At 68.7% G+C, this 26,455-nt stretch overlaps 3 protein-coding genes across 3 annotated transcripts; 2 read left to right on the forward strand and 1 right to left on the reverse strand.

Moving 5' to 3' along the window:
• Positions 1 to 492: 492 nt before the first annotated feature.
• PRR12 (proline rich 12) lies at positions 493 to 15,979 on the forward strand. The gene is given in 21 exon segments (XM_038752005.1): positions 493 to 750; positions 4,412 to 4,524; positions 5,028 to 5,189; positions 5,692 to 5,861; positions 5,863 to 5,996; positions 5,998 to 6,211; positions 6,213 to 6,650; positions 6,652 to 7,460; positions 7,462 to 7,978; positions 8,039 to 9,310; positions 9,482 to 10,034; positions 10,143 to 10,192; positions 10,706 to 10,948; positions 11,048 to 11,164; positions 11,317 to 11,450; positions 12,091 to 12,503; positions 12,603 to 12,728; positions 13,330 to 13,427; positions 13,745 to 13,894; positions 14,054 to 14,149; positions 15,324 to 15,979. Coding segments are annotated over 21 exon segments (6,036 nt in total). The 5' UTR covers positions 493 to 664; the 3' UTR covers positions 15,465 to 15,979.
• A 1,514-nt stretch (positions 15,980 to 17,493) lies between these two features.
• Positions 17,494 to 19,904, reverse strand: RRAS (RAS related). Its single transcript, XM_038752744.1, has 6 exons — positions 19,495 to 19,904; positions 19,305 to 19,392; positions 18,573 to 18,675; positions 18,368 to 18,476; positions 17,991 to 18,109; positions 17,494 to 17,876 (listed from the first exon to the last, which is right to left on the reverse strand). The coding sequence occupies exons 1-6, from the start codon at positions 19,693 to 19,695 to the stop codon at positions 17,537 to 17,539; spliced, it is 960 nt and encodes a 319-aa protein (XP_038608672.1). The 5' UTR covers positions 19,696 to 19,904; the 3' UTR covers positions 17,494 to 17,536.
• A 917-nt stretch (positions 19,905 to 20,821) lies between these two features.
• Positions 20,822 to 26,291, forward strand: SCAF1 (SR-related CTD associated factor 1). The gene is given in 12 exon segments (XM_038752007.1): positions 20,822 to 21,039; positions 21,166 to 21,235; positions 21,589 to 21,683; positions 21,806 to 21,906; positions 22,073 to 22,194; positions 22,275 to 23,413; positions 23,473 to 23,727; positions 23,791 to 24,090; positions 24,092 to 25,124; positions 25,238 to 25,638; positions 25,876 to 26,004; positions 26,106 to 26,291. Coding segments are annotated over 12 exon segments (3,954 nt in total). The 5' UTR covers positions 20,822 to 20,916.
• Positions 26,292 to 26,455: the final 164 nt, after the last annotated feature.

Below are 26,455 nucleotides of genomic sequence, written 5' to 3' on the forward strand. Positions count from 1 at the left end.
TGCGTGTGTGCCACTCCGCCCCCCCCCCCCCCCGCCGCCCTCCTCCTCCTTTCCGCGCGCCGCACCGGGCGGGTTGGGTCTTGCGCGCGCGCGTGCGCGTCTGTGTGTGTGCGCGCGCCTCGGCGGCTCGTTCTTTCTGTGGCCCGGGTCCGCCGCCGCCGCCCCCTCCCCCTCCCCCCGGCTCTGCCTTTGCACTGGATTCTGGGAGGAAGCGGAGCGCAGCCAGACACCCCGCCGCCGCCGCCGCCCCCCCCTCCCCTCCTCCTCCTCCCCGCCTCCCTCCCTCCCTCCTCCCTCCCGCAGCCGCTGCCTTGTGCAAAGATGGCTGCTCCGTGAGCCGCCCGGAGCAGCAGCAGCAGGAGGAGGAGGAGGAGGCCGAAGCCTGCAGCCCACCCCGCCCTCCCCCGCGGGGGCCGAGCGCCCCCCGAAAAACACCCCTCCCTCCCCCCCCCTCCAGTAGCAGCGGCGCATCCAGGAGGAGGAGGAGGAGGGGGCGGCGGCGTTGGGACCTCCTCTCTCCGTCCCTCCGTCCGCCCGGTTCCTTCCCTCCGTCTCGGCCCCGGGGGTGGCGGGCAGGGTCGGGGCTCGGGCTGCATTAGCGCGCCGCCCCCCTCCCTCCGGGTCCCCTCCTCCTCCTCCTCCTCCTCCTCCCCGCGGCCCCTTCATGGACAGAAACTACCCGAGCGCTGGCTTCGGGGACCCGCTCGGCGCCGGGGCGGGATGGAGCTACGAGCGGACGGCCAAAGCTAGGTGAGCGGCGACCCTCATCCGAGGAGGAGGAGGAGGCCTGGGGTGGGGGCGGCCCCCCTCCCGGTTGTCCCCCCCCCCCGGCTGTCCCCTCCCCCTCCGCCTCGGGTGCAGCGGCGCGTGCGTGCCGCCGGAATGCAAGAAAAATGCCCCGGTTGTGGGGCGGGGGGGGGCGGGGCGCGCGGATGCGAAAGGCTGAGGCGATTTGGGGGCGCGCGCGCGAGCGCGAGGGGGGGGGGGCGACCCCTCGATGGAAGGCGCGCCCCCCGAGCGCGCGCGCGCGCGCGCCGGGAATGCGAGCCCTCAGAACGGCGCGCCCGCCCCCTCCCCCCGCCCCTCGCGACACCTATTGTTCTGCGGCTGCGCGACGGTCGCCCCTCCACACACACACACACACGACCCCCCCCCCACCCGCGAGCCCCCCGAGTCCCGGACCCGCCCCTTTCCGTGAGGGGGTGCGGCCCCTCCCCCGTCCCCCCCCAAACAGCCAATCAGCGCCCCGGTGGTGGGGGGGGGCGGGGGGGCTTCCCTCAGAGACCCAAACAATGGGGGGGTTTTTGAGGTGAGCCCTTGTCGGGTCTCTATATGTTACCGACTTGTAATCAATCAGTCATATTTATCGAGCGCTTACTGTGTGCAGAGCGCTGGGCTAAGCGCGTGGGAAGTACAAATTGGCAACATATACAGTCCCTACCCAACAGTGGGCTCACAGTCTAAAACTTGTACTTCGCAAGCGCTTAGTACAGCGCCCTGCCCACAGGAAGCGCTCACTAAATAGGACTGAGCGAACGAATGAGTGAGTGTTCCCTCCCTCTCCTCTGGGAAAGTTGGGCCCGCAGTCCGGGCCTAGTAGCACCTGCGTTCAAGCGAGGCCCACCCCCGTCTCTCACCCATTCACTCATTCAGTTGTATTTCTTGTCCATCTCTATCCTGTTTATTTTATTTTGTTAGTATGTTTGGTTTTCGTCTCTGTCTCCCCCTTCTAGACTGTGAGCCCACTGTTGGGTAGGGACTGTCTCTAGATGTTGCCAATTTGTACCTCCCAAGCGCTTAGTCCAGTGCTCTGCATGTAGTAAGTGCTCAATAAATACGATTGATGATGATGATGATTTCATTCATTCAGTCGTACTTACTGAGCGCTGACTGTGTGCAGAGCACTGGACTAAGCACAAGTTGGCAACATAGAGAGACGGTCCCTACCCAACAGCGGGCTCACAGTCTCTCCCTCTCTCTTCATTCATTGCATCGTATCTATCGAGCGCTTACTGTGTGCGGAGCGTTGCACTAAGCGCTTGGGATGTACATATCGACGGCCAATTCAGTTTTTTTCAATTCAGTCATGTTGAGCGCTTACTGTGCTCCTTCCCTTCCCCACAGTACTTGTATATATGTTTGTAGATATTTATTACTCTATTTTACTTGTACATATCTATTCTGTTTATCTTATTTTGTTAGTATGTTTGGTTTTGTTCTCTGTCTCCCCTTTTTAGACTGTGAGCTCACTGTTGGGTAGGGACCTGTATATATGTATGTATGTTTGTGCATATTTATTACTCTATTTTACTTGTACATATCTATTCTATTTATCTTATTTTGTTAGTATGTTTGGTTTTATTCTCTGTCTCCCCCTTTTAGACTGTGAGCCCACTGTTGGGTAGGGACTGTCTCTATATGTTGCCAACTTGTACTTCCGAAGCGCTTAGTCCAGTGCTGTGCACACAGTAAGCGCTCAATAAATACGATTGATTGATTGATTCTAGACTGGGAGCCCGCTGTTGGGTAGGGACCGTCTCTATACGTTGCCAACTTGTACTTCCCAAGCGCTTAGTACAGTGCTCTGCACACAGTAAGCGCTCTGTAAATGCAATTGATTGATTGATTGATTCTAGACTGGGAGCCCGCTGTTGGGTAGGGACCGTCTCTATACGTTGCCAACTTGTACTTCCCAAGCGCTTAGTACAGTGCTCTGCACACAGTAAGCGCTCAGTAAATACGATTGATTGATTGATTCTAGACTGGGAGCCTGCTGTTGGGTAGGGACCGTCTCTATACGTTGCCAGCTTGTACTTCCCAGGCGCTTAGTACGGCGCTCTGCACACAGTAAGCACTCAATAAATACAATTGAGTGAATGAATGCAGAGCACCGCACTAAGCGGTTAGGAAGTACAAGTTGGCAACATGTAGAGACAGTCCCTACCCAACAACGGGCTCACAGTGTGGAAGGGGGAGACAGGCAACAAAACACCCACACTATCTTTCTCTCTGTTCCCCTCTCCCTCGCAAAACCCACCCTCACGACCGTGAGAACTGAGCAGAGTGGCTCAGTAGGAAGAGCACGGGCTTGGGAGTCAGAGGTCAGGGGTTCAAATCCCGGCTCCGCCACTTGTCAGCTGTGGGACTTTGGGCAAGTCACTTTGCTTCTGTGGGCCTCAGTTACCTCATCTGTAAAATGGGGATTAAGACTCTGAGCCCCACGTGGGACAACCTGATCACCTTGTATCCTCCCCAGTGCCTAGAACAGTGCTTTGCCCATAGTAAGCGCTTAACAAGTGCTGTCATTATTATTATTATTATCATAAACCTGGTCCTCCTCCTATGTGGTGCACACCCACCTTCCTGTTCTTTCTCCTACCTCTTTGCCCCTCTGCGAGCCTGTGTCTTGCTTTTCTGTATTTCCTGGGCTCATGTTGTCCAGCCCCCGGGGTCTTTCTCCATACCTCTTTGCCCCTCTGCGATCCTGTGTTTTGCTTTTCTGTATTTCCTGGGCTCATGTTGTCCAGCCCCCACCCCATTTGGGTCGGTGTGTGGTGTTGTGCATGCCACCTGTGACCCCAGGCTCCTCGTGATCTCCAAATCTGGGAAGCGGGAGAGGTGGATGGGTCGGGGTCATGGGGGGAGTGTTGATGCTGGAGCTGGGGGGAGTCTGGGGAGGGTGTGTGTGTGTGTGTGTGTGTTAGACAGGTGTGTAGTTGGGAGGGGGTGTGTGTGTGTGTTAGTTGTGTAGTTAGGTGGGTGTGTGTGTGTATGAGAGAGAGAGAGACCAGGCAGAAAGGGGTGTGTGTGTGTGAGAGAGAAAGAAAGAAAGGCCAGGGGATGACTTGTTCTGTGTCTGGTTCTAGACAGGGATCCCGTGACATAAGGAACGGTGTGTTTAGGTGTTTTGTTCATGTGTTTTAAGTGTGAGTTGGAGAGGGGGTTCCATGTGTGCACTCTGGGTCTCCTGGTGCTCCCAGAGGTGGTTTCCAACTCTGGAATGCCCTGTCCCTGGGGTCCGCACCACCACTTTCAAGCCCTTTCTTGAGGCCCCTGCAAAGATCTGCGGGCGGCGGGCCGGGGTCCTTGCGGGGGGCGGGGGGCTGGAGGAGTGGGAGGCCCAGCTGCTGCTGGAGAGGAACGGAGAGAGGTGGACATCTGGGTCTCTGTGAGGAGGGGGGCTGTCAGGTGTGTGGGGGCTGCACTTGTGACCTGGGATGGGGTTGGGGGAAGAAGCTGGAGCCCAAGGGTGTAGACCACCCCCTCTCCCCCCCAGGTCCTGAAGAAAATGAGGACCGAATGGGGAAGAGAGCCGGGGTCAGGGAGATGGGCCGGGGTGGGGTGGGCAGAGGGCCGTGTTTCCTGGCTCCCGGGAGGGGCTCTGACATCCTCCCTCGGACGTTCTCCCCAGCTTGGTGTACGGCGGCTCCCGGGCGTCGCACCCTGAGACGGACATTTTGCACAGACAGGCCTACGCCGCCCCCCACCCGCTTCAAGGTTATGCTACCAACCACCATGCCACAGGTAGCTGTGGGCCCTGCCCCAGATGGCACCATCCCCTGCTCTCCATCCCCGTTTTACCTCTGACCTCCCCTGCCCCTCCTCGCACCAGTATCGCCCCCCCCCCCCCCGCCCCCAGCCCCACACACACCTTGGCTCCCCATCTCTCCCCTGTTCCCATGTCTCTCCTGTTTCTATCCTTTCGGGTTGGCCTGGCCATCTCCCTCCCTTTGGTTCCCTTCCCTCTGATCGGCCCCCCGCTTTCCCTGGTTCTCTTCAGCCGGCTCGCACCTCTCTCACCCCTCCTCCTGATGGGTTCCCTGCTTCCTCCGGTCCCGGCCACCCCCGTTGGCTGCCGCTCTGTCCCCTCGCTTGATTTCATTCCTCCCGATCGGTCATCCCTCTTCCTCGAGATTACGGTCCCTCTGATTTGACCGTCTTGCTCTCCCGGGTCGCCTTCCCCGCCTTGGTCGTCCTTGTCTTTGATTCTGCCCCGCAACTCGGCCTCCCCTCCGCTCCGCCCCCAGGGCTGTCGGGCTTGTTCGAGACGGGCCTCCACCACGCTGGCTCGGCTGCCCCAGATGCCTCCGTCATGAACCTCATCTCGGCCCTGGAGTCGCGGGCCCCCCAGCCCGGCCCGTCTGCCTCCTCGCTGCTCTCCCAGTTCCGCACTCCCTCCTGGCAGACAGGTAACCCCCGGCGAGGGCCGGAGGGGCTGAGGTCGCTTGGATGGGTGGAGGGGGGATGATCTGGGGGGAGAGGGGGAGAAGTGGGGCGCTGGGGAGGGTGGGGAGAGGGAAGAGGGCTGGAGCGGAGGCGGGGGTTGAGGGGAGTCTGTCCTGTGGGGGTCAGGAAGAGGGAGACGGGGGTGGGGTGTAGCGTTCGGTGAAACAAGGGGCTGGACGTGGCGGAGGGGAGGGGACGGAAGGCGAAGGGATTGGGGGGGCGAGACGGGGGAGTGGGGCGGTGGTGGGACCCCAGAAGGTAGGAGAGCTGTGTAGAGCAGAGAGAGGTGGGAGCCGGGGGAGGGCAGGAGTCCTGGGACCCAGCAGGTGGGATTTGGCGAAGGGGAATGGTGCGGCGCGGGCACTGATGTCCGGTCCTCCCCCTGCCCCTCCCTCCTCTTCCTCCTCTTCCCTCCACCCCCGGCCCCCCGCCCTCCCCGATCCCCCGGGCCCCCGCCCGCCGCAGCCATGCACACCCCGGGCCCCACGGAGCTGTTCATCTCGGGGGCCCTGCCGGGCTCCGGGACGTTTCCGTCGTCCTCGGCCCTGTCGGCCTACCAGCACCCGGCGGCCTCGTTCGGGGGCCGCAGCTTCCCGGTGCCGTCCTCCCTGGGCCTGCAGGATGCCCCGTTCAGCCCCCCCCGCCAACGGGCTGCTCTCCCCGCACGAGGTCCTCCACCTGAAGCCCTCGCAGCCGGCCAGCGTGCCCTCCTCGCTGGGCTTCGACCGCTTGCTGGGCCCCGCCCAGACCCCGCCCTACCGTCCCGGCCCCCCCCGACCCGGCCCCCCGCCACCTCCCCGCCCAGTTCAACCTGCTGTCCTCCTCCCTGGGGGGCGCGGCGGGCGAGCAGGGGGCTCCCCCGCCGCAGCTGTACAACGCCTCGGTCTTCTCGGGCACCGCCGGCCCCCCGCCGCCCCCGCCCGAGCGGGCCCTCCCGCGCCAGGATAGCGTCATCAAGCACTACCAGCGGCCGGCCAGCGCCCAGCCCCCGCCCCCCGCCCCCGCCGCCGCCGCCCACCCACTCCCTGCAGCACTACCTGAGCTGCGGGGGCAGCTACGCGGGTATGGGGCACCGGGCCGGCCTGGCCTGCAGCCCCCTGGGAGGGGAGGCCTCGCCGGGGGGCGGCGAGGGTCCCGCGGGCAAGGCCGGGCAGCCGGGGGCGGGCGGGGGCCAGGGCGCCGGGGGCCGGGCGGGCGGTGGGCCGGGGGCCGGGGAAGCGGGGGGCGGGAGCGGGCAGGGCACGGGCGGGGGGCCCGGGGGCCCCGGCTACCGGCCCATCATCCAGTCGCCGGGCTACACCACGGCCAAGGCGGCCAAGGGCTACGGGGCCGGGGGCTCCGGGCGGCCCCCGCCCCCGCGCTCGACCGCCACCCCCAAGTGCCAGAGCCTGGGCGGCGCCGGCTACTCGGCCGGGACCCCCAAGGCAGGGGCCGGGGGCGGCGGGGGCGGGGGGGGGCGCCGGGCAGGCCTACTCGCCCGGTCAACCCCAGAGCCTCCTGGCCACCCAGGGCTACGGCGTGTCGCCGGGGCCGCCGGGCTTCGGGGCCGGCCAGGCCCAGGACCTGAGCAAGGGCCCCGGCTACTCGGGCGGGGGCCCGCCGGCCCCCCCACCGCCGCCGCCGCCGCCCCCCCCGGGCCTGGCCACCTGCCAGAGCTTCTCGCCCGAGCAACTGCAGAGCCTGCCCTACGCGGTCCAGGGCGACGGCTACGCGGCCTCGGCCCACGCCCAGGGCCTGCCGGCCGCCAGCCCCTCCCTCAGCTACAGCACGGGCCACTCGCCCGCCCTGTCGGGCCACGGCCACTACGGCCACGGCCCCGCGGCCCTGGCCGGGGGGGGCGGGGACTCGAGCCCGTCCCAGATCATCCGGCCCCTGCAGTCTCCCCCGGCGGCCGGGGGCCGGCCCCAGCAGGGCGTGGGCAGCCCGGGGGCCTCGGGCAAGTACCTCAGCTCCGTGCTGGCCTCCCCGTCCTTCCTGCCCCCGCCCGGGGGCGGCTACCCGGGCGGCGGCGGCCTGGACCGGGCCGGCGGGGGCGGGGCCGGCGGCTACGGGAAGGGCAAGGGGGAGGCAGAGTCCCTGCTGGGGGCCGGGGCTGGGGCCGGGGCCGGCGGGGGGACGGGCGGGGGCGCGGGGGGCGGCGGGGCCGCCGCCGAGCGCACGGAGGACGAAGACTTCCTGATCCAGCACCTGCTGCAGGCGCCCAGCCCGCCGCGGGGCGGGCCCGAGGGGCTGGTGGAGTGCGAGGAGCGGGGCGGGGGGGGCCGGGGGCGGGCCGCCACCCCCCCAGGCCCCCAAGGGGTTGGTGGCCGGCTACGAGCTGGGCAAGGAGGAGCAACAGCGGTACCACCTGCAGAGCGTCATCCGCACCAGCGCCAGCCTGGACGAGGCCGGGGGCCTGGAGCTGGGCCTGGCCGGCCTGAAGGAGAAGAAGAAGGGCGGGGCGGGCGAGCGACCCCCGCCGCGCGGCACCCCGGAAGCCCTGGCCACCTCCGTCGTCCACTACGGGGCCAAGGAGCTGAGCGGGCACGGCTACCTGCAGAAGACGCCGCCGCCGCCGCCGCCCGCCTCGGCCGCGGCCGCCCATCACGGCCTGCTCCTGGAAGGCGCCGGGGACCTGCCCCTGGGCCTGGCCCCGCCGGGCCCGGCCCCTCAGCCCCAGCTGCTGCCCTCGGTGCTGAGCCACGCGCCCAGCCCCCAGCCCCCGCCCCCGCCGCCGCCGCCGGCCCGCAAGGGGCGGCCGCCCGGCCTGGACGTCCACCTGCTGGAGGGCCCGCGGGGCCTGGCCCCGGACGGGGGCCCCGGCGGGCCGCAGCTGCAGATGCAGGCGCTGGAGGCCCACCTGCACGGGGTGGCGGCGGGCGGCCGGCTGCTGGACGAGGCCCCCAGCCCCCGCCTCCGGGCCGACCTGGACCCGGGCCCCGCCATCCAGGACTTCCTGGACCCCGAGCTGGGCGGGCTGGAGGGCCACCTGGCCCCGGCGGGGGCCGGCCCGGGCCCCGGCGGGCCGCCCCCTTCCCACCTGCTGCCGTCGGACGGGGCCGGGGCCGGCGGGGGCCGCCCCCCGCCGCCGGGGCCCCCCGAGCCCAAGGACCGGTACCGGAGCCCCAGCCCGCAGGGCCCCAAGCCGCCCCGCTTCGTCCCGCTCACCTCCATCTGCTTCCCGGACGCGCTGCTGCAGGACGAGGAGCGCGGCTTCTTCCCCAGCATGGAGGACATGTTCTGCGCCGGCCCCCCCGACGACTACCCCAAGCCCGGCGGGGGCCAGGGCCAGGAGGACGAGGACGAGGACGACGACGACCACGAGCCGCAGCCGCCGCCGCCCCCGGGGTCCAAGGGCCCGGCGGCCGGGCCCGGCTACGGGCTGCAGGGCTACGGGCCCTACTGCGGCGGCCCGGCCGCCGGTCAGACCCCGCCCTCGCCCCCGGGCCTGGGGCTGGAGCCCGGCAAGCCCACCGAGCTGCCCTCCACCGTCAACGCCGAGCCGCTGGGCCTGATCCAGGCGGGCCGGCAGCCGGCCCCGGTGCCGCCCCCGCCGCCCCCGCCGCCCGAGTCCAAGGGCGGCCTGAGCTCGCCCATCTTCTGCTCGTCCAAGCCCAAGAAGCTGCTCAAGACGTCCTCCTTCCACCTGCTCCGCCGCCGGGACCCGGCCTTCCAGCCGCCCAAGAAAATGTACGCGCAGGAGTACGAGTTCGAGGCCGACGAGGACAAGGCCGACGTGCCGGCCGACATCCGCCTCAACTCCCGCCGCCTGCCGGACCTGCTCCCCGACCTGGTGTCCAGCTGCCGCTCGCGCCCGGCCCTCTCGCCCCTGGGGGACATCGACTTCTGCCCGCCGGCCCCCGGCCCCGCCGGCCCCCGCCGCCGGGGCCGCAAACCCACCAGGGCCAAGCGGGACGGGCCGCCCCGGCCCCGCGGGAGGCCCCGCACCCGGCCCCTGGCCGAGCCCCCCGGTCCCGCTGGGACCCCCAGGCCGGGCCCCGGGGGCCCCCAGCCGGACGGAGCCAAAAGGCCCCGGGGCCGTGGGCGAGGCCGGGGCAGGAAGGCCGAGGAGGGGGACGGCCTAGAGCTGCTCAAGCCCCTCAAGGTGAGGGCGGGGGGCGGGCCGAAGGGGTTGCCCGGGGGGAAGGGGTCCGGAGGGGGAGGACTCCCAGGGTTGGGAGTCCCCGGATCCCGGAGGGAGAGGATTGGGGAGGCCGGTGAGGTCCCCGTCCCCCCCCTGCCCCGGGTCGAGCTCTTTCCTCCTTCCCGCCCCCAGATCAAGCTGCCGGTGCCTAAGGCGGGCGAAGGCGCGGCCCCGCTGGGCATGGGCGAGGTGGCCGGTGTGGCCCCCGGGGAGGGCGGCCTGGACAGCTGCCAGACCCGCGAGAAGATCAAGCAGAAGATCAAGGAGGTGGAGGAGCAGCAGCCCGAGGTCAAGTCCGGCTTCATGGCCTCCTTCCTGGACTTCCTCAAGTCCGGCAAGCGGCAGCAGCTGCCCACGGCGGCGGGGCACCCTCCCAGCCCCCCCAAGGCCTCCCGCCCCGCCGCCCCGGCCCCGGCCCTGCCGCCGCCACCGCCGCCGCCGCCGCCCCCCTTCGGGCTCGGGGGGGCCCTGGAGGCGGCCGAGAGCGAGGGGCTGGTGGGCATGGGCTGCCCGTCGCCCTGCAAGCGCTTGGACGAGGAGCTGAAGCGGAACCTGGAGACGCTGCCCTCCTTCTCCTCTGACGAGGACGACTGTGTCTCCAAGAACCGAGACCTGCAGGAGAGCATCTCCTCCGCCATCTCCGCCCTGGACGACCCCGCCGACCGCCGCGACGGAGACGCACCAGGTGCTGGCGGGCGCTGACCCCCGCCCCCCCCCCGACCTCTGCCCTTCCCCCGGGGGTGGGGGCTTTCCGGGGTCGGGGCCCCTCTCATCTCCCTCTGTCTCCCCGCAGACGTCCCCGTCCTGGAGGAGAAGCCGGCCCCCTCCCCGACCCCCTCCTCCCCCTCCCCGCCGCCCCCACCTCCGGTCCCCGTCTCTCCCTCCCCGCCCCCCCTTCCGCCCCCTCCCCTGCCCCCTCCTCCGCCTCCCTCTCTTCCTCCCGTCCCTCCCTCCGTCCCCTCCGCCCCTCCCTCTCTCCCTCCTCCCCCAGCCGCCCTCCCTCCTGCTCCTCCCTCCCTTCCTCCTCCCCCTGCTCCTCTTCCTCCTCCTCCTCCCTCTCTTCCTCTTCCCCCTCCTCCTCTCCCTCTTCCCCCTTCTTCTTCCCTGCCGCCTCCCCCTTCTCCCTCACTTCCTCCTCCTGCACCACCTCCTCCTGTCCCTCCTCCTTCTCCTCTTCCCCCTCCCTCTCTTCCTCCGCCGTCCCTGCCTCCTCCTCTCCCTCCTCCTTCTCCTCCTCCTCTTCCTCCCCCTCCTCCCCCTCCCCCTCCCCCATCGCTCTCTCCTCCTCCTCCTCCCTCCCTCCCTCCTCCACCTCTACCTGCCCTCCCGCCCCCTCCCACCCCACCTCCACCGCAGCCGCCGGCCTTGGCCGCCGCTCCGCCGGCCCCCACGGCCGACCCCGTGCCCTCGGCGCCGCCCCCGGCCTCCCCCGAAGCGGAGGAGCCCCCGGACGCCAGGCCCTTGCACCTGGCCAAGAAGCAGGAGACGGCGGCCGTGTGCGGGGAGACGGACGAGGAAGCCGGCGAGAGCGGGGGCGAGGGCATCTTCCGGGAGCGTGACGAGTTCGTCATCCGGGCCGAGGACATCCCCGCCCTCAAGGTGCGGTGGGGGGTGGGGGGCGGTGGGCCTAGGGAGGGTGGGGATGGGCACGGAGGCTGGGGGGCTGCGGAGGAACGATCTGACGGCGCTCCCCCACAGCTGGCGCTGCAGACGGGCCGCGAGCCGCCGCCCATCTGGCGGGTGCAGAAGGCCCTGCTGCAGAAGTTCACCCCCGAGATCAAGGACGGCCAGCGCCAGTTCTGTGCCACCAGCAACGTGAGGCCCGGCCGGGGGAGGAGCCGGGGTGGGGCAGGCGGCGCGGGTGCAGCTCGCCGGGCGCCGATACCTCTCTCTCCCGTGCCGGGCGCCGATACCTCTCTCTCCCCTGCCCCGTCTCCTCTCCCCACGCCGGTCCATCCCTACTGCAGTACCTAGGCTACTTTGGCGATGCCAAGAACCGTTACCAGCGCCTTTACGTCAAGTTTCTGGAGAACGTCAACAAGAAAGACTACGTGCGCGTGTGTGCCCGCCGGCCCTGGCACCGCCCGCTGCAGCCTGTCAGGTAGGTGGGACTGGGGGCCGACCCCACCCTGCCCCTCGTCCCCCTGCCCTGTTTCCTCCCCTCTTTCTTCCTTCTCCTCGGGTCTCTCCTTTCTCCCCGTCTCTCCTCCCCTCCTTCCTGGGTCCCTCTTCTCCGTGTCCCATGTTCCTCTTTTCCGCGTCCCGTGTCCCTCCTCTCTTCCTCTCCTCCTCCCTGTGTCCCATGTCCTCCCTGTGTCCCTCCTCTCTGTCCCCCGTGACCCTCCTCCATGTCCCGTGTCCTTCCTCCACTTTCCCGTGTCCCATGTGCTTCCGCCCCTCCTTCCCATGTCCCGCTTCCCCTTCTCATCTGTCCTCCTCCCTCGCTCCTTGCTCTCCACCCCGTCCTGTTCCCAAATCTTCTCAGCCTGTTCCCGCCTCCCCTCCTCATCTCTCCTCATCCCTCTCTCCTTGCTCTCCACACCATCCTGTTCCCAAATCTCCTCAGCCTGTTTATTGTCTTTGCCTTGTCCGCTCTCATCCCCTCCCCTGCCCTCATCCCTACACCGGCCTTCATTTCCTCCACCCGCCGCCTTTCCCTCTGCCTGCCTTCATTCCCTCCACCCGCCCGCCCGCCCGCCCGCCTTCATTCCCCCGCCCATCCGTTCCCTGTCTCTCCGCAGGCGCCCCGGACAGCCCAAGGGTCCCGGGGGAGCGGGCGGGGGGGGCACCAAGCCCCCTGCCCCGCCACCCAGGCCCGAGCCTCCCGAGAAGGGGCCGGAGAAGCCCACCCCTCCCGCCGCGGAGCGCCCCGCCCCGGCCCCGGCCCCGGCCCCGGCCGCCGAGAAGGAGCGCGGACCCCGTGGGGAGCGGGGACCCCGAGGGGAGCGGGGAGCGGGCGCCAGGCCCCCCCGGCCCGAGCGGGGGACCCCCCCGGCCCCCGAGCCGGCCCGGCCGCCCCGGCCCCCCAAGGCCCGCCCCCCGAGGGTGAAGGCCGAGCCGCCGCCCAAGAAGCGGAAGAAGTGGCTGAAAGAGGCAGCGGCCGGGGACAGCTCCTCGGACACGGACTCCTCGCCGGGCCCCCCCAGCGATCACGGTCAGTGGGGGAGGGGGCTGGGGGGCCTGGGGGCCCTGCTACTGCCGCGCCCCTTCCCTCTCGCCCCCGTCCTCACGGCGTGCCCGCGTGTGCCCGCAGACCGGAGCGTGCCCGGCCGCCTGCTGAAGACGCGGGCCATGAGGGAGATGTACCGCAGCTACGTGGAGATGCTGGTCAGCACCGCCCTGGACCCGGACATGATCCAGGCCTTGGAGGACACGCACGGTACGGACCGCGCCCTCAACGCCCCCCTCCTGCCCGCTGCCTGCCCCGGCCCGGCTGCCGGATCCGCCCTCCTCCCTCCCTCCCTTCCAAGCCCACTCTGGCCACACCTCTCTCCCTCTGGGGGCACGTGAGAAGCCGCAGAGCCTGGGCCTGATCCCAGCTCTTCCAGTTGTCTGCTGGGTGACCTTGGGCAAATCACTTCATTTCTCTGGGCCTCGGTTACCTCATCTGGAAAATGGGGATGAAGACCGTGAGCCCCACGTGGGACAGGGACCGTGTCCTACTCGATTTAGTTGTCTCCCTCATCGCTTAGGACAGTATGTGGCATGTACTAATAATAATAATAATTAATAATAATAACAATAATGGTATTAAGTGCTTACTATGTGCGATGCACTGTTCTAAGTAATAACAATAATAATGGTATTAAGCGCTTACTATGTGCAAAGCACTGCTCTAAGCGCTGGAGTAAGCACTTAACAAACACCCCAATCATTGTTATTTATTATTATCTGGGTCACCTTGGGGAGGGGTTAGGGCACTGGGGGCCTCCTTTCTCCGTGCCTTTGTAACCCCTGCTGGGTCCCCCCCACCCTCCCAGATGAGCTGTACCTGCCCCCGATGAGGAAGATTGACGGGATCCTCAATGAGCACAAGAAAAAGGTTCTCAAGAGGCTGTCGCTGAGCCCGGCCCTGCAGGTGACAAAATGGAGCGGGGGCGGGGAGAGAACCGGAGGGGATTACAAGTAGTCGGTCGTATTTATTGAGCACCTACTTTGTGCAGAGCACTGTACTAAGCACTTGGGAGAGAACAATATACCGGGGCGGGGTGGGTGTTAATGTAGATAAAGTTATAGATGTGGACGTAAGTGCAGGGGGGTTTACAGTGCTCCGGGAAGGGCGTGAGGGGTCAGGGGAGGGGGTTGCAGTGGCACGGGCGGGGAGGGTGCGTGGGGTGAGGGGTCCACTCTGACCTGAGGGTGTCCACCGCCCCTCACCCCCCGCTTCGCGGGCAGGACGCCCTGCACACGTTCCCGCAGCTGCAGGTGGAGGCCGGCGGCGTGGAAGGGGGCGGCCCCGGGGCCGCCGTGCGGCTGCGCCCCGCCGGGGAGCCCTACAACCGCAAGACCCTCAGCAAGGTCAAGAGGAGCGCCACCCGCGCCCAGGTCAGGGCCGGGGCAGGGGCCGCTGGGAACGGGGGAAGAGGGTAGGGGCCGGCACCATCCGCACCCACGTCAAGGGGAAGGGGCTGCCGGGGGAGGCGGGGCCCAACAGGCGGGCCCCACGCCCCTTCCCCATCCCGGGCTGCTCCCGTGTGGCCACAGGAGTTCAAGGTGGAGCTGGACAAGTCATCCTTCTACACCCTGTATCACGCCCTGCATCACTACAAGTACCACACCTTCCTGCACTGCAAGGACCAGGTGAGACCTTCGGGCCCCTCCACTGTCCCCCCTCCGGACCCCCAGCCACTACTGAGTCGTACTTGGGTGCAGAGCGCCGTACTAAGCACTTGGGAAAGTACAAAAGAGTAGACGTGGTTCACGTTATTCCCGCCCACAAGACCTTATAGGGTGAGACAGGTGTTAAAATAAATTGTGAGTGTGAGAAACAGCAGAGTTGAAGGATGTGTACCTAAGGGGTCTGGGGTGGGTTGAAAATCAAAATAAGGGGTACAGACCCAAGGGCATAGGTGACCCTCTAGACTGTGAGGTTCTCCAAAGTGCTTAGGACAGTGCTCTGCACACAGTAAACGCTCAAAAAATAGATTGATTCCCGGAAGCGAGGACTTGGTTGGGGAAGGTTTCTCGGAGGAGGTGAGATTTTTAGAAAGGCTTTGTGATGGGGAGGGAGGTGGACAGTCGGATAGCCTACTTGTTTTGATGTCTGCCCCCCGACCCAGACGCTAAGCCTGTTAATGGGCAGGGATTGTCGCTCTCTATCGCTATTGTACTTTCCAAGCGCTCAGTACGGGGCTTGGCACGCGGTACGCGCTCCGTAAATACGATTGCATGAATGAAGTGGAAGGGGGGATGTGAGTGTGGAGTCGGCGGCGAGGTAGACGGAGGTACGGTGAGTAGGTTGGCGTTAGAGGAGGTTTGTGTGTGGGCTGGGCTGGAGTAGGAGATCAGCGAGGAGGTAGGAGGGGGCGAGCTGGCTACTTTTAAAGCTGATCAATCAATATCAATCAATCGTATTTATTGAGCGCTTACTGTGTGCAGAGCACTGTACTAAGCGCTTGGGAAGTACAAGTGGGCGACATATAGCGACAGTCCCTACCCAACAGTGGGCTCACAGTCTAGAAGGGGGAGACAGAGAACAAAACCAAACATATTAACAAAATAAAATAAATAGATATGTACAAGTAAAATAGAGTAAAAAATATGTACAAACATATATGCAGGTGCTGTGGGGAAGGGAAGGAGGTGAGATGGGGGAGATGGAGAGGGGGACGAGGGGGAGAGGAAGGAGGGGACTCAGTCTGGAAAGGCCTCCTGGAGGAGGTGAGCTCTCAGTAGGGCCTTGGAAGCTGATGAGGAGGAGTGTTCCCCAAAGCCCATCCCCAGCCCCTGCTGTCTGTCGGTCCCTTCCCTGCAGACCACGGCCATCGAAGGCGGGGCGGAGGACCTGGGGCAGGAGGAGGTGGTGCAGCAGTGTATGCGGAACCAGCCGTGGCTGGAGCGACTCTTCGACGCCTTCAGCGACCTCCTGGCCCAGGCGCAGAGCCGCTGCGCGTGACCCGGGCCCCGGAGCCCCCTCCTCACACCCCGGACCCTGGGCACCCCCCCCCCCGCCACACGCCCGGTCGTGGGGGATGGGGAGGCCGGGCGCACCGGGCCCCGTCCCGAATCCGAGGCCGGGAGCCGGCACCGCGCCGCCAGAGACGCCGCCAGGGAGGGCCCGGAGAGCCAAGAGTCCCGGCGACCCCCCACCGCCGCATCCCCCCAAGTAACTGTACAGAGAAATTATTTATATATATGTATAAATGTCTATTTAGTAACGTGCCCCGGCCCTGCCCCTCCTCCCTCCCCTCCCCCATGTATATACTGTATAGGAGAAGTCTATGTGTGATAATGGGGGAGGGGGCCTGGAGGTTGAGGGGGGGGGTCCCCGCGGACTTTGACGCCCTCCCCCACCCCCGAGAGGGGACATTTTCTTCGAGGCCTGTAACCTGCAGCGGGGGCGGGGGTGGGGGCACGGCTCTGTGCGTCTCGTTAATTATTTTTAACCTTATTTATTGTACATAACCCAGCGTGGGGGGGATAGGGGGGTTCGTCGGGGCGGGGAGGGCGGAGGAGAAATCCCAGAATCCCACATCGCCGTTCCCCCCCTCCGGCCCCCTCCCCGTTTTCTACGGCGCTGCGTCTGCCTCCTCCCTCCCCCTTCCCGGTCCGCGTGTTGTCTGAATGTGATTCTCTATTTTTTATCGGTCTCCCCCCCCCCCCCCCCCGGCCCCCCCCCCCCCACCCCCCGTGTCGCTCGCTCTCACTTGTATACACTGTGTACACACCGAACGGCCAAACAGAAACCAACGGCAAACACTTGATTTGCAGTTGCCTTTGCCTGAGCCTCTCTGTCCTGCGGCGGGGTTTGGGGGTGTGGGGGACGCGCGGTGGCGGGGGGGGCTTGGGGGTCTGGAGTCGCGGGCCATCGTGGGCTGCTGGAGGGGGGCGTTTCTAGATTGGCCGACGGGTCGCCGAAGGGGGCTTGTCTGCCCGGGACCCCGGGGGTTTCTCCAACAGTCTCACTGGTCCAGACCATTTTTCCTCTGGGACTGCAGCCCCCCCCGCCCCTCCCAACTATCACCACCCTAGAGTTTGGGGGTCTCGGCTGTACTTGGCGTGGCTTGGTGGAAAGAGCCCAGGCTTGGAAGGCGGAGGTTGTGGGTTCTAATTCTGACTCTGCCCCTTCTCAGCCCTGTGACTTTGGGCGAGTCACTTTGCTGGGCCTCAGTTACCTCATCTGGAAAATGGGGATTAAGGCTGTGAGCCCCACGTGGGACAACCTGATTGCCTCGTATCTACACTGGCGCTTAGAACAGGTTTTGGTGCATAGCGCTAAATACCATTATCATCAAGGTTGGGTGCCCCTACCTACTTTAGGTTAATAATAATAATGGTATTTGTTAAGCACTTACTCTGTGCCAAGCACTGTTCCAAGTGCTGGAATTACACCTCCCGCCCCAGAAAGCCGACCATTTAAGGACCCCAGGGTCCTAGTTTGGTCGTAATTCCCAGTTAAGTATTCCTTCCCAGCGCTTAGTTAATTTTGGTATTTGTTAAGCGCTTACTATGTGCCAAGCGTGGGGTAGATACAAGGTAATCAGGTTGTCCCACATGGGGCTCACAGTCTTGATCCCCATTTTCCAGATGAGATCACTGAAGCCCAGAGAAGTGAATAATAATAATTTTGGTACTTGTTAAGCGCTTACCATGTGCCAAACACTGTTCTAAGCACTGGGGAGGGTACAAGGTGATCAGGTGGTCCCACACGGGGCTCCCAGTCTTCATCCCCATTATACAGATGAGGCCACCGAGGCCCAGAGAAGTGAAGTGACTTGCCCAAAGTCACACAGGTGGTAGTGGCGATGGGGGGGATTAGGACCCGCGGCCTCTGACTCCCAAGCCCGGGCTCTTTCCACTGAGCCACGCTGCTTAGTTGAGCTTGGTGCATGCAGGATCTAGCACCTTTACCACTCCTCCCCGTCCCCTCCAGGCCCACCATCCCACCCGCAGGACCCCGACATCCAGCCCCGGTCCCAGTGCGGTAGTGGCAGGTGTGGGCGACTTTATTTGGAGGTTGGAGGAGAGCTATACAGCTGTGAGAGTGGCAGGTGTGGGTGGCTTTATTTGGAGGTTGGAGCTGTGAGGAGCGGAGGGGGCCGGCCCCTCTCCCCTGCCCCCGGGCTGGGGCAGAGGGAGGGTCTCGGCCCCCTGTTCCCAGGCTCGGGGGAGGGGTGGGGGGAGAGGATGTAGTGTTTCTGGGGGGAGGCCGGGGTCCACTGAGGCACTTGAGGCGTTGGCGAGGGGGTGGGGAAGGGGGGCTAGAGGAGGAGGCAGGGGCAGCCCCCGCCCCCCCGCCGCCGCCGTCGTCTTCTTCTTCCCGGATGGCGCCGGAGGGGTGGGCGGCGACTCCTGCTCCTGGAACTTCCTGGGGGGGCAGGGGAGGAAGACGAGGGGGTGAGCCCGGCGGGGGGGGGGGGGCACGCGCACCGGGGGGGGGCACACAAACGGGGAGAGAGGGCAGGGGGGGCTGCTGTCTGACCGGACGGCGCGGACCAGCTGGTGGAAGGCCTCGTCCACGTTGAGGCGGAGCTTGGCCGAGGCCTCGAGGTAGGGCAGCCGGTGGGAACGGGCGAAGGCCAGCGCCGCGTCCCGGGGCACCTGCGGGGCGGAAGGGACGGCGGGAGGCCACGAGGCCACGCACGGGAGACCCAAGGCGGCGGCGGCTCGGAGGCTGGCCCCGGGGGCCGGATGACGGGGCGGAGCGCCAGGGGCGACGGGCGGGGACCGCCGAGAGGGGCGAGGCCTCGGGGGGCGGGACGGACCCGTGTGCCCACCCAAAGGGGCGGGGCTGAGGGCCCGGGGGCGAGGCCTCGGGGGGCGGGACCCGCGGGGGGCCGTCGGGGGTCCCGGCCTGACCTGCCTGGTCTCCTCCAGGTCGGCCTTGTTCCCCACCAGCACCATGGGGAAGTCGTCTCGGTCCTTGACGCGCAGGATCTGGGTGTGCAGCTTGCTGATCTCGTTAAAGCTGCGGAGACAGAGCGGAGCGGGGGGCTGCGGGGGGCCCCCGCGGGGGTGGGGTGGGGTGGGGGTGAGGTGGGGAGGGGTCCGGCCGGCCTCTCACCTCGGGCGGTCGTTGACGGCGAAGACGAGGAGGAAGCCGTGTCCCGCCCGCATGTACTGCTCCCGCATGGCCCCGAACTCCTCCTGACCCGCCGTGTCCAGGACTGAGGAGGAAGGAGGAGAATCAATCAATCAATCGTATTTATTGAGCGCTTCCTGTGTGCAGAGCGCTGGACTAAGCGCTTGGGAAGTACAAGTTGGCAACATATAGAGACGGTCCCTACCCAACAGCGGGCTCCCAGCCTAGAATCAGTCAATCAATCGTATTTATTGAGCGCTTACTGTGTGCAGAGCGCTGTACTAAGCGCTTGGGAAGTCCAAGTTGGCAACATATAGAGGCGGTCCCTACCCAACAGCGGGCTCCCAGTCTAGAGTCAGTCAATCAATCGTATTTATTGAGCGCTTACTGTGCACAGAGCACTGTACTAAGCGCTTGGGAAGTCCAAGTTGGCAACATACAGAGACGGTCCCTACCCAACAGCGGGCTCCCAGCCTAGAATCAATCAATCAATCGTATTTATTAAGCGCTTACTGTGTGCAGAGCACTGGACTAAGCGCTTAGGAAGTCCAAGTTGGCAACATAGAGAGACAGTCCTCCGCCCAACAGTGGGCTCACAGTCTAAAGAGGAGGAGGAGGAGGAGGAGGCAAGGGGTCCGGTCTGGCCCTTCCCTCCGCCGTCCGTCGGCCCCCTCCCGCCTCTCCCCGCCCGTCCCGGGCCCTCCCCCCCCTCACTGTCGAGCCGGGCCAGGCGGCCGTCCACCGGGCAGATCTTGGTGTAGGAGTCCTCGATGGTGGGGTCGTAGTCGGACACGAAGTAGGACTGAGGAGAGGAGAGAAACGGGGGGGACGGGTGACTGACGGGGGGGGCGGCCCAGGCTCCTTCCCGTTTCCCCGGCCCGTCCCCTCCGCCGCCCGCCGTTACCTGGATGAACTGGATGGTCAGGGCGCTCTTGCCCACGCCGCCGCCCCCGACCACCACCAGCTTGTGCTCCTCCCCGGGGGGCACGTTGGCATCTCCGGCCCCGGCCGCCGCCCCGGCTCCCCGCCCGCTCATCCCCGCTCGGCTCGGCTCGTCCCGGCCCAATGGGGCGGGGCCGCGCCCGACGAGCGCTGCATTATTCATGACCCCCGCGCGCTTCCGTACGCCGGAGGGGCGGGGCCTGGAGGAGGGCACGCCCCCTGCCGGACACGCCCCCTTCCGCGCCCGCCGGGCTGGGAGAGCGCCCCCCTGCGCCGCGGCCCGCAACCGCCTCTAGAGATGCCCACGAGCCTCGGGCGGGGACCGCACTGAACGTGTCTCTGTGTCTGTGTGTGTTTGTGTGTGGTGTGTGCCTGTGTGACACGGGGGCAGCCAGAAGCGCTCCCCTTCCGCTCCCCGGGGGGGGGGGGGGGGCGCTAGGACCCTGGACGGTCGGGGCGGGCGAGGCCGTGAGCTCAGCGCATTCCTGAACCGTGAGGCGGCCCGGAAGGCGGGCCCGGCCCTTCCCGCCCACCCTCCTCGGGTCCCGGGCCGAGACGGGCCGGGACATTTTTCAGCCCTATATGTCCCTCCGGCGCCGCGGCCCCCGCCGGCCGCCGAACTACTGTTCCCGGCGGCGCCGGCGCTTCCGCCGTAGCGCGCCCCGCCTCCCCTCGCCTCTCTCGCCTCCCCCGCGCGCGGTGCACTGTGGGGTGGCGGCGGACCCCGTGGGCCTCGCGGCTGGACTACAGCTCCCGGCGGCCTTTGCGCCGGGCCGCGCGCGGGCCGCCGGGAGACCGAGTCCCGGGCCGGGGGCCCCTAACGGCCCCTAGCGGCGGCGGGGCACGGCGCGGACTACAAGTCCCGGCGGCCCCCGCGCCGCGCCCCCTTCCCCCCGCCCCGCCCGGAGCCGGAGCCGGGGCCGGGCCCGGGGCCGGGGCCGCAGCCCGAGCGGCGGGGTAAGATGGCGGCCGGGGCCCGGCCTGACAGGCCCCGCCGCCTATTGTTCCTATAGGGGCCGGGTGGCGGAGGTACGGGGCAGGGCGGGGAGGGGACCCGCCAGGGGGGGCGGGGGGGTCTATAGGGGGTGTGGAAGAGGAGGCGGGAGCCCCATGTTGGGTCGGGACTGTCTCCAAATGTTGCCAATTTGCACTTCCCAAGCGCTTAGTACAGTGCTCTGCACATAGTAAGCGCTCAATAAATACGATTGACGATGATGATCAATCATCAATCGTATTTAGGGAGCGCTTACTGTGTGCAGACCACTAGTGGTCTGCACACAGTAAGCGCTCCCTAAATAGGGTTGATGATGATGAGGCGGGGCGGGGGTCTCACCGTCCCCGTCGGCCGGTGCCCAGGGCGGAGCCTGCAGCAGCAGCAGCAGCCATGGAGGAGGAGGAGGAGGAGGAGCGGACCCCGCAGCCCCCCGACCACGGCCGCCGGGAGACGCCCCACGGGACCCCCGACGACGACGCCCCCCCCAGCCCGTCGCCCTCGGTCGCCGTGCTGGTGAGAGACCCCCCCCCCCCCCCAACAGACAGGGCACCCCGGGGGTTGGGGGGCACCGGGCCGCGTGGCGGGGAGGAAGGGAAACCGGGGAGCCGGTCCTGACGTCCCCTCCGTGCCCCCCTGCAGAAGGCCGTCCGCCAGCTGGGAGGAGGCGCCCACCCCGCCGACAGGCCGGACGACGGCACCCGCAACAAAGGTAAGGCCGGGGGGGTCGGGGGTGGGGGGCCCACACCGACAGCTTCCAGCCCGGGGAGGCCCCCTCCCCGTTTTGGCCCCGGTCTCACGTCGGGTCACCGGGACCGATCGGGGCCTACTCTCAGTCTCCGATCCATCGCCAACACCCGTCGGGTCTTTCGCCGCTCTCAACCGCCCATCCTTCCTTCACCATTCTGGGGGGGCTAAGGGGCTTCCTGGGGGCCGTGGGCACCGCGTGGGACGGAGACGGGGTCCGAGCCGACGAGTTCCCGCCGAGGGTCTGAAGCGAGCGCCTGGGACGCACCAGAGTGAAGCCCGGCCGCCTGACCGCCGTCTCTCTGCCTCCCTCCTCAGATGCCCCCCGGCCCCGGGGTCCCCGCCGAAGACGCTGCCGCAGCCCCCGGACCGAGCCCGCCCCGGGCGGAGAGGGCCAGGCCGACCCCACCGCGGTGCGGGGAGTGGACGGGTGGCAGAGGGCCGGCGGGGGGGTGCTGGGGTCCGAGGGGAAGGCGAGGCGGAACTTCCCTGGATCGGGTTGTCCTGACGGGCCGCTGCCTCCGTCCCCTCCCAGGTCATCGGCTTGGCCGCCGGCGGCCTCCTAGCCGGACTGGTGGGCGTCCTGGAGTGCCCCGAGGCCTGGGTCCCGGCCCGGCTGGAAGCCCTCACCCTGGAGTGAGTGGGTTGGGGGGTTCTGGGGAGGAGCGGGAGAGGAGCGCCGGGGGACGGGGTGGCCTGGGCTCGCGGGGAGCCCCGCTCCCACTGCGGCCAAAGGAGAGGGGAAGGTGGAGTCTCGGTCGCGGCCTCCGGGTCACGTCTCCGTCCCTCCCCACGCCACCAGCGGGGACGAGGCCGGGGAGGAGCTGGAGCTGGTGGCTGAGGTGCGCATGGGGGACGGAGGAGGGCTGCTGTCGGCCGCCCGCCTGCTGCCCCGGGCCCGCCCGTGGAGGTCCAGGAAGACAGGTACCGGGGACGGGCGGGGGCGGGGGCTTTTTCTGGCACGGGTCGGGCTCCCCACCTCACCTCAGCCCCTCCGCCCTCAGGCTTCCCGTCCACCCCCTGCCACCGCCACCGGACGCTGCCGCCGCACCCCCTGGTGATGCTGGGCACCGGGGAGCAGGGGGTGGCCGGAGGGGGCTGCCCCCCGGAAAGCCAGCGCCCGGCCCCGCCCTTGGAAAAGGCCGACTCCTCCTCTTCTTCCTCCTCCTCCTCCTCCTCCTCCTCCTCTTCTTCCGCCTCCTCGGCCTCCTCTTCGGCCTCCCCGTCCCAGCGGCCGCCCCCGCCCCCCCACGCCCAGGACATCTACGACCCTTTCCACCCCACGGACGAGGCCTACTCGCCGGGGAAGGAGCCGCCCACCCAGAAGTACGACCCGTTCGAGCCCACCGGCTCCAACCCCAGCTCCTCCGCCGGCAGCCCCTCCCCGGGTGAAGACGAGGAGGAGGAGGAGGAGGAGGAGGAAGAGGAAGAAGAAGAGGAGGAGGACGAGGAGGAAGAGGAGGAGGAGGAGGAGGAAGAAGAGGAGGAGGAAGGGGAGCGGTTAGCGCACAGCATCAGCCGCATCTCGGAGACCCTCGCCGGCATCTACGACGACAACAGCCTGAGCCAGGACTTCCCGGGGGCCGAGAGCCCCGGCCGGGCCGCCGCCGCCGCCGCCGCCGATGACCCCCCGGAGCCCGCACCCCCCGGCCCCGAGCCCCGAGCCGACTCCACCCGGGCGGACGCCCCGCCTCGGCGCCGGGTCTTCGTGGTCGGGGCGGAGGCCGAGGTGGCGGCGGAGGGCAAGGTGGCGCTGGAGGTGGTGGCGGCGGGGGTGCCTTACCCGGTCCGTCCGGCCCGGGACGACTCGGAGATCGAGGAGGGGGAGATCGTGCAGCCCGAGGACGAGCGCCACAGCCCCGTCCGCCTCTTCCGGGCCGGGGCGGCCCGCCCCCGGCCCCCCGCCTCCGGGCCCCCGCCCCCGCCGCCGCCGCCGCCCCCGCCTCGGGGGCCCGAGGGGGACGACTTCCTGTCGCTCCACGCCGAGTCGGACGGCGAGGGGGCCCTGCAGGTGGACCTGGGCGACGGGCAGGAGTCCCGTTGGGGCGGCCTGGACCTGCGCCGTAAGATCCTGACCCAGCGGCGGGAGCGCTACCGCCAGCGCTCGGCCTCGCCCGCCCCTGCCGCCGCCGCCGCCGCCGCGCCCCCCCCGCCGCCGCCGCCGCCCCGCCCCGCCTCGCCCCCCGCCCGCCCCCCCGCAAGAAGACCAAGCGGGAGCACAAGCGGAGCGGCCGCGGCAGCCGGAGCCGGGACCCGAAACCGGCCAGGGAGGCGGGGGCCGCGCCCGGCCCTCCGCCGCCGCCGCCGCCGGCGGCACCGTCCTCGCAGACCGCCTGGGACCCCAAGGCCCGCCGCTCCCGCGAACGGCGACCCGCCGCCGGCTCCCGCGCCTCCCGCCATCGCTCGCGCTCCCCTCGCTCCCCGCGCCTCCGCTCCTGGTCCCCGGCCCCCAGCCCGGCCGGCCGGCGGGGAGGGGGCGGGGCCCGCCGCTCCCGCTCCCGCTCCCGCTCCCGGGAGAAGCGGCGGCGGCGGCGGCGGAGCCGGCGCTCGTCCTCCTCGCGGCGGGAGCGGCGGCGGGCCCGCCACCACGGCGACAAGAAGAAGAAGAAGCGGTCGCGCTCACGGGGGGAGAAGCGGCCGGGGAGCGGCCGCCGGGACCCCGGGCCGGACAAGGCGGCCCGCGGCGAGCGGGAGAAGCGGCGAGGGGACGGGCGGGGCGTGGTGCCCCCGTCCATCCAGGACCTCACGGACCACGACCTCTTCTCCATCAAGCGCACCATCACCGTGGGGCGCGCCGAGAAGCCGGGCCCCCCCCGGGGCGCCCCCGCCCGCCGGCGCCGCCCCCGCCGGGGCCAAACGCGAGGTGCTCTACGACTCGGAGGGGCTGAGCTACTCGGACCGGGAGGACCCGGCGGGCAAGGGGAAGGGCGGGGACAAGGAGCGGCGGAGGGGTCACCCGCCCGCCGCGCCCGCCCGGGACAAGGCGGCCAAGAAGGCGGAGGCCGGGGGCAAGGGGCGGGCCGAGCGGGAGAAGGGCGCCAAGAAGGGCAAGGCCGGGGCCGGGGCCGGGGCCGGGCCGGGGCGCCGAGACGGGGCGGGCAAGGCGGGGGCCGGCGGCGGCACCGGCGGCACCGGCGGGGGCCGGAAGGTGAAGCTGCAGTCCAAGGTGGCCGTGCTGGTCCGCGAGGGCGTCAGCAGCACCACGTCCGGCAAGGAGCCGCCCGGCTCCATCGGGGTCAAGTTCAGCCGCGACCGCGAGAGCCGCTCGCCCTTCCTCAAGCCCGAGGAGAAGCCGGAGCCGCCCCGGCCGGAGGCCGCCAAGCCCGCCGGCCCCGCCAAGGCCAAGAAGGTCAAGGCCAAGGCCAAGGCCGGCCTCAAGAAGGCCAAGGCCGCCAAGGGCAAGGCCCCCGCGGAGGCCAAGCGCAAGAAGAAGGCCAAGCCCAAGGGCGCCACGCTGAAGAAGTCCAAGGCCGACAGCTGCAGCCAGGGGGGCCCCCAGGGGCCCGGCGCGGGCGAGGAGCCCTCCTGGTCCGGCTCCGAGCGGTCGGCCAAGCCGCCCAGCCCGCCCCAGGCCAAGCCGGCCGCCCCGCCCGCCCCCGCCCTCACCCCGGACTCCCAGACCGTCGACAGCAGCTGCAAGACGCCCGACGTGTCCTTCCTGCCCGAGGAGCCCCCGGCCGAGCCCCCCAGCACCACCAGCGCCGCGCCCGGCGCCGGCGGGGGCGGGCCCCCGGACCCCGGGGCCGAGGAGGGCGGGGGAGCCGCGCGGGCCCCCCTCCTCTCGCCGCCCGCGCCCCAGTTGCCCTGGAACCTGCAGGCCGGCGTGGACTGCACCGCCAGCGGCGTGCTGGCCTGTGAGTCGGGGGGGGCGGGGCGGGGGTCCCCCGCCGCGGGAGGGGGGCGCGCCCCCGGGGCCCCGGGGGGACTCAGCGGGACCGGCCTCACCCGCCCCTCCCCCTCCCCGCAGTGACCGCGCTGCTCTTCAAGATGGAGGAGGCCAACCTGGCCAGCAGAGCCAAAGCCCAGGAACTGACCCAGACCGCGAACCCGGGGCGCGGCGGGGGGCCGGAGCGCCCCGCCGCCGGAGGTTGGTGGGCCGCCCGCTCCTCGGCCTTTCCCCGGCCTCCCCTCCCCCAGAGTCTGAGCCACGCGAAGCCGTCCGCATCCCAGGCTACGCCTCCCCCCTCGTCGGCCGGGCCCCCGCACCCGGCTCCTCCCGGCTACTTGCACCACGGGGGGCTGCCCCTGGGAGGGGCCACCCCCCCCACCCCTCCCGGCCTGGCCGGGCCCCCCGGACCTCTTTTCGGCCCCGAGACCGGCAAGCGCGAGGGCAGCAGCAGCTCCGACGGGCACATGGACACCGATAAGGTGAGCCGGGGACGGCGGCGGCAGGCCGAGGGCCCCCGCGGGACGGGGACCGGGCTGAGGGGCCGATATGATAGCGGGGACTCTGACGCCGGCTGCCCGCCTTAGCGGGCCTAAGCGTTTGTCTCTGGGCAGAGGGAGCCCGGCGGCAGGGGGGGAGTTGCAGCGGCTGGGATTGCAGTTAGACTCTTAGGGGAGGGGCCCGGCCACGCCCAGCGTTTGTGTCTCGTCCACCCGCAGTACCTAAAGAAGCTGCACACCCAGGAACGGGCGGTGGAGGAGGTGAAGCTGGCCATCAAGCCCTATTACCAGAAGAAAGACATCACCAAGGACGAGTACAAGGACATTCTGCGGAAAGCCGTGCACAAGGTGGGGGCGGGAGCCGCGGGGGGAGGGAAAGAGGGCCGGGCGGGGGCCGCCCTCGGAGGCGCCGGAGCCTCACTTGCCCCTTCCCCCCCCGCCCCCTCCAGATCTGCCACAGCAAGAGCGGGGAGATCAACCCGGTCAAAGTGGGCAACATGGTCCGAGCCTACGTCCAGCGCTACCGCTACTTCCGCAAGCACGGCCGCAAGCTGGGCGGGGAACCCGGGGCGCGGGCCCCTCCCCCGGTCCCGCCTGACCAGGGCCCCCCCGCCCTCCCCATCCCCCCCTTGTGATCGCGCCCCCCGGCCCCGTCCGCCCGTCCCGTCCCCCCGCCCCTCCCGCTTCCGTAACGACTCTGGATAAAACCGTGTTCCGCGCCCCTGCTCCGGCTCGTGTCCCGTCTGTGACGGCGGGTGGGGGGGGCCGAGCGACAGGGAGCGGCCCGGGGGTGCCGGCG

This window comes from Tachyglossus aculeatus, chromosome 10, assembly GCF_015852505.1.
Source record: "Tachyglossus aculeatus isolate mTacAcu1 chromosome 10, mTacAcu1.pri, whole genome shotgun sequence".
NCBI lineage: Eukaryota > Metazoa > Chordata > Mammalia > Monotremata > Tachyglossidae > Tachyglossus > Tachyglossus aculeatus.

Coding starts and splice junctions, on each gene's coding strand:
- RRAS (XM_038752744.1), bottom strand. CDS start 19,695: ATGAATAATGCAGCGCTCGTCGGGCGCGGCCCCGCCCCATTGGGCCGG. Junction 18,477..18,572: donor GCCGTCAACGACCGCCCGAG/GTGAGAGGCCGG, acceptor CTGTCTCCGCAG/CTTTAACGAGATCAGCAAGC. Junction 17,877..17,990: donor CAGCTGGTCCGCGCCGTCCG/GTCAGACAGCAG, acceptor CTGCCCCCCCAG/GAAGTTCCAGGAGCAGGAGT.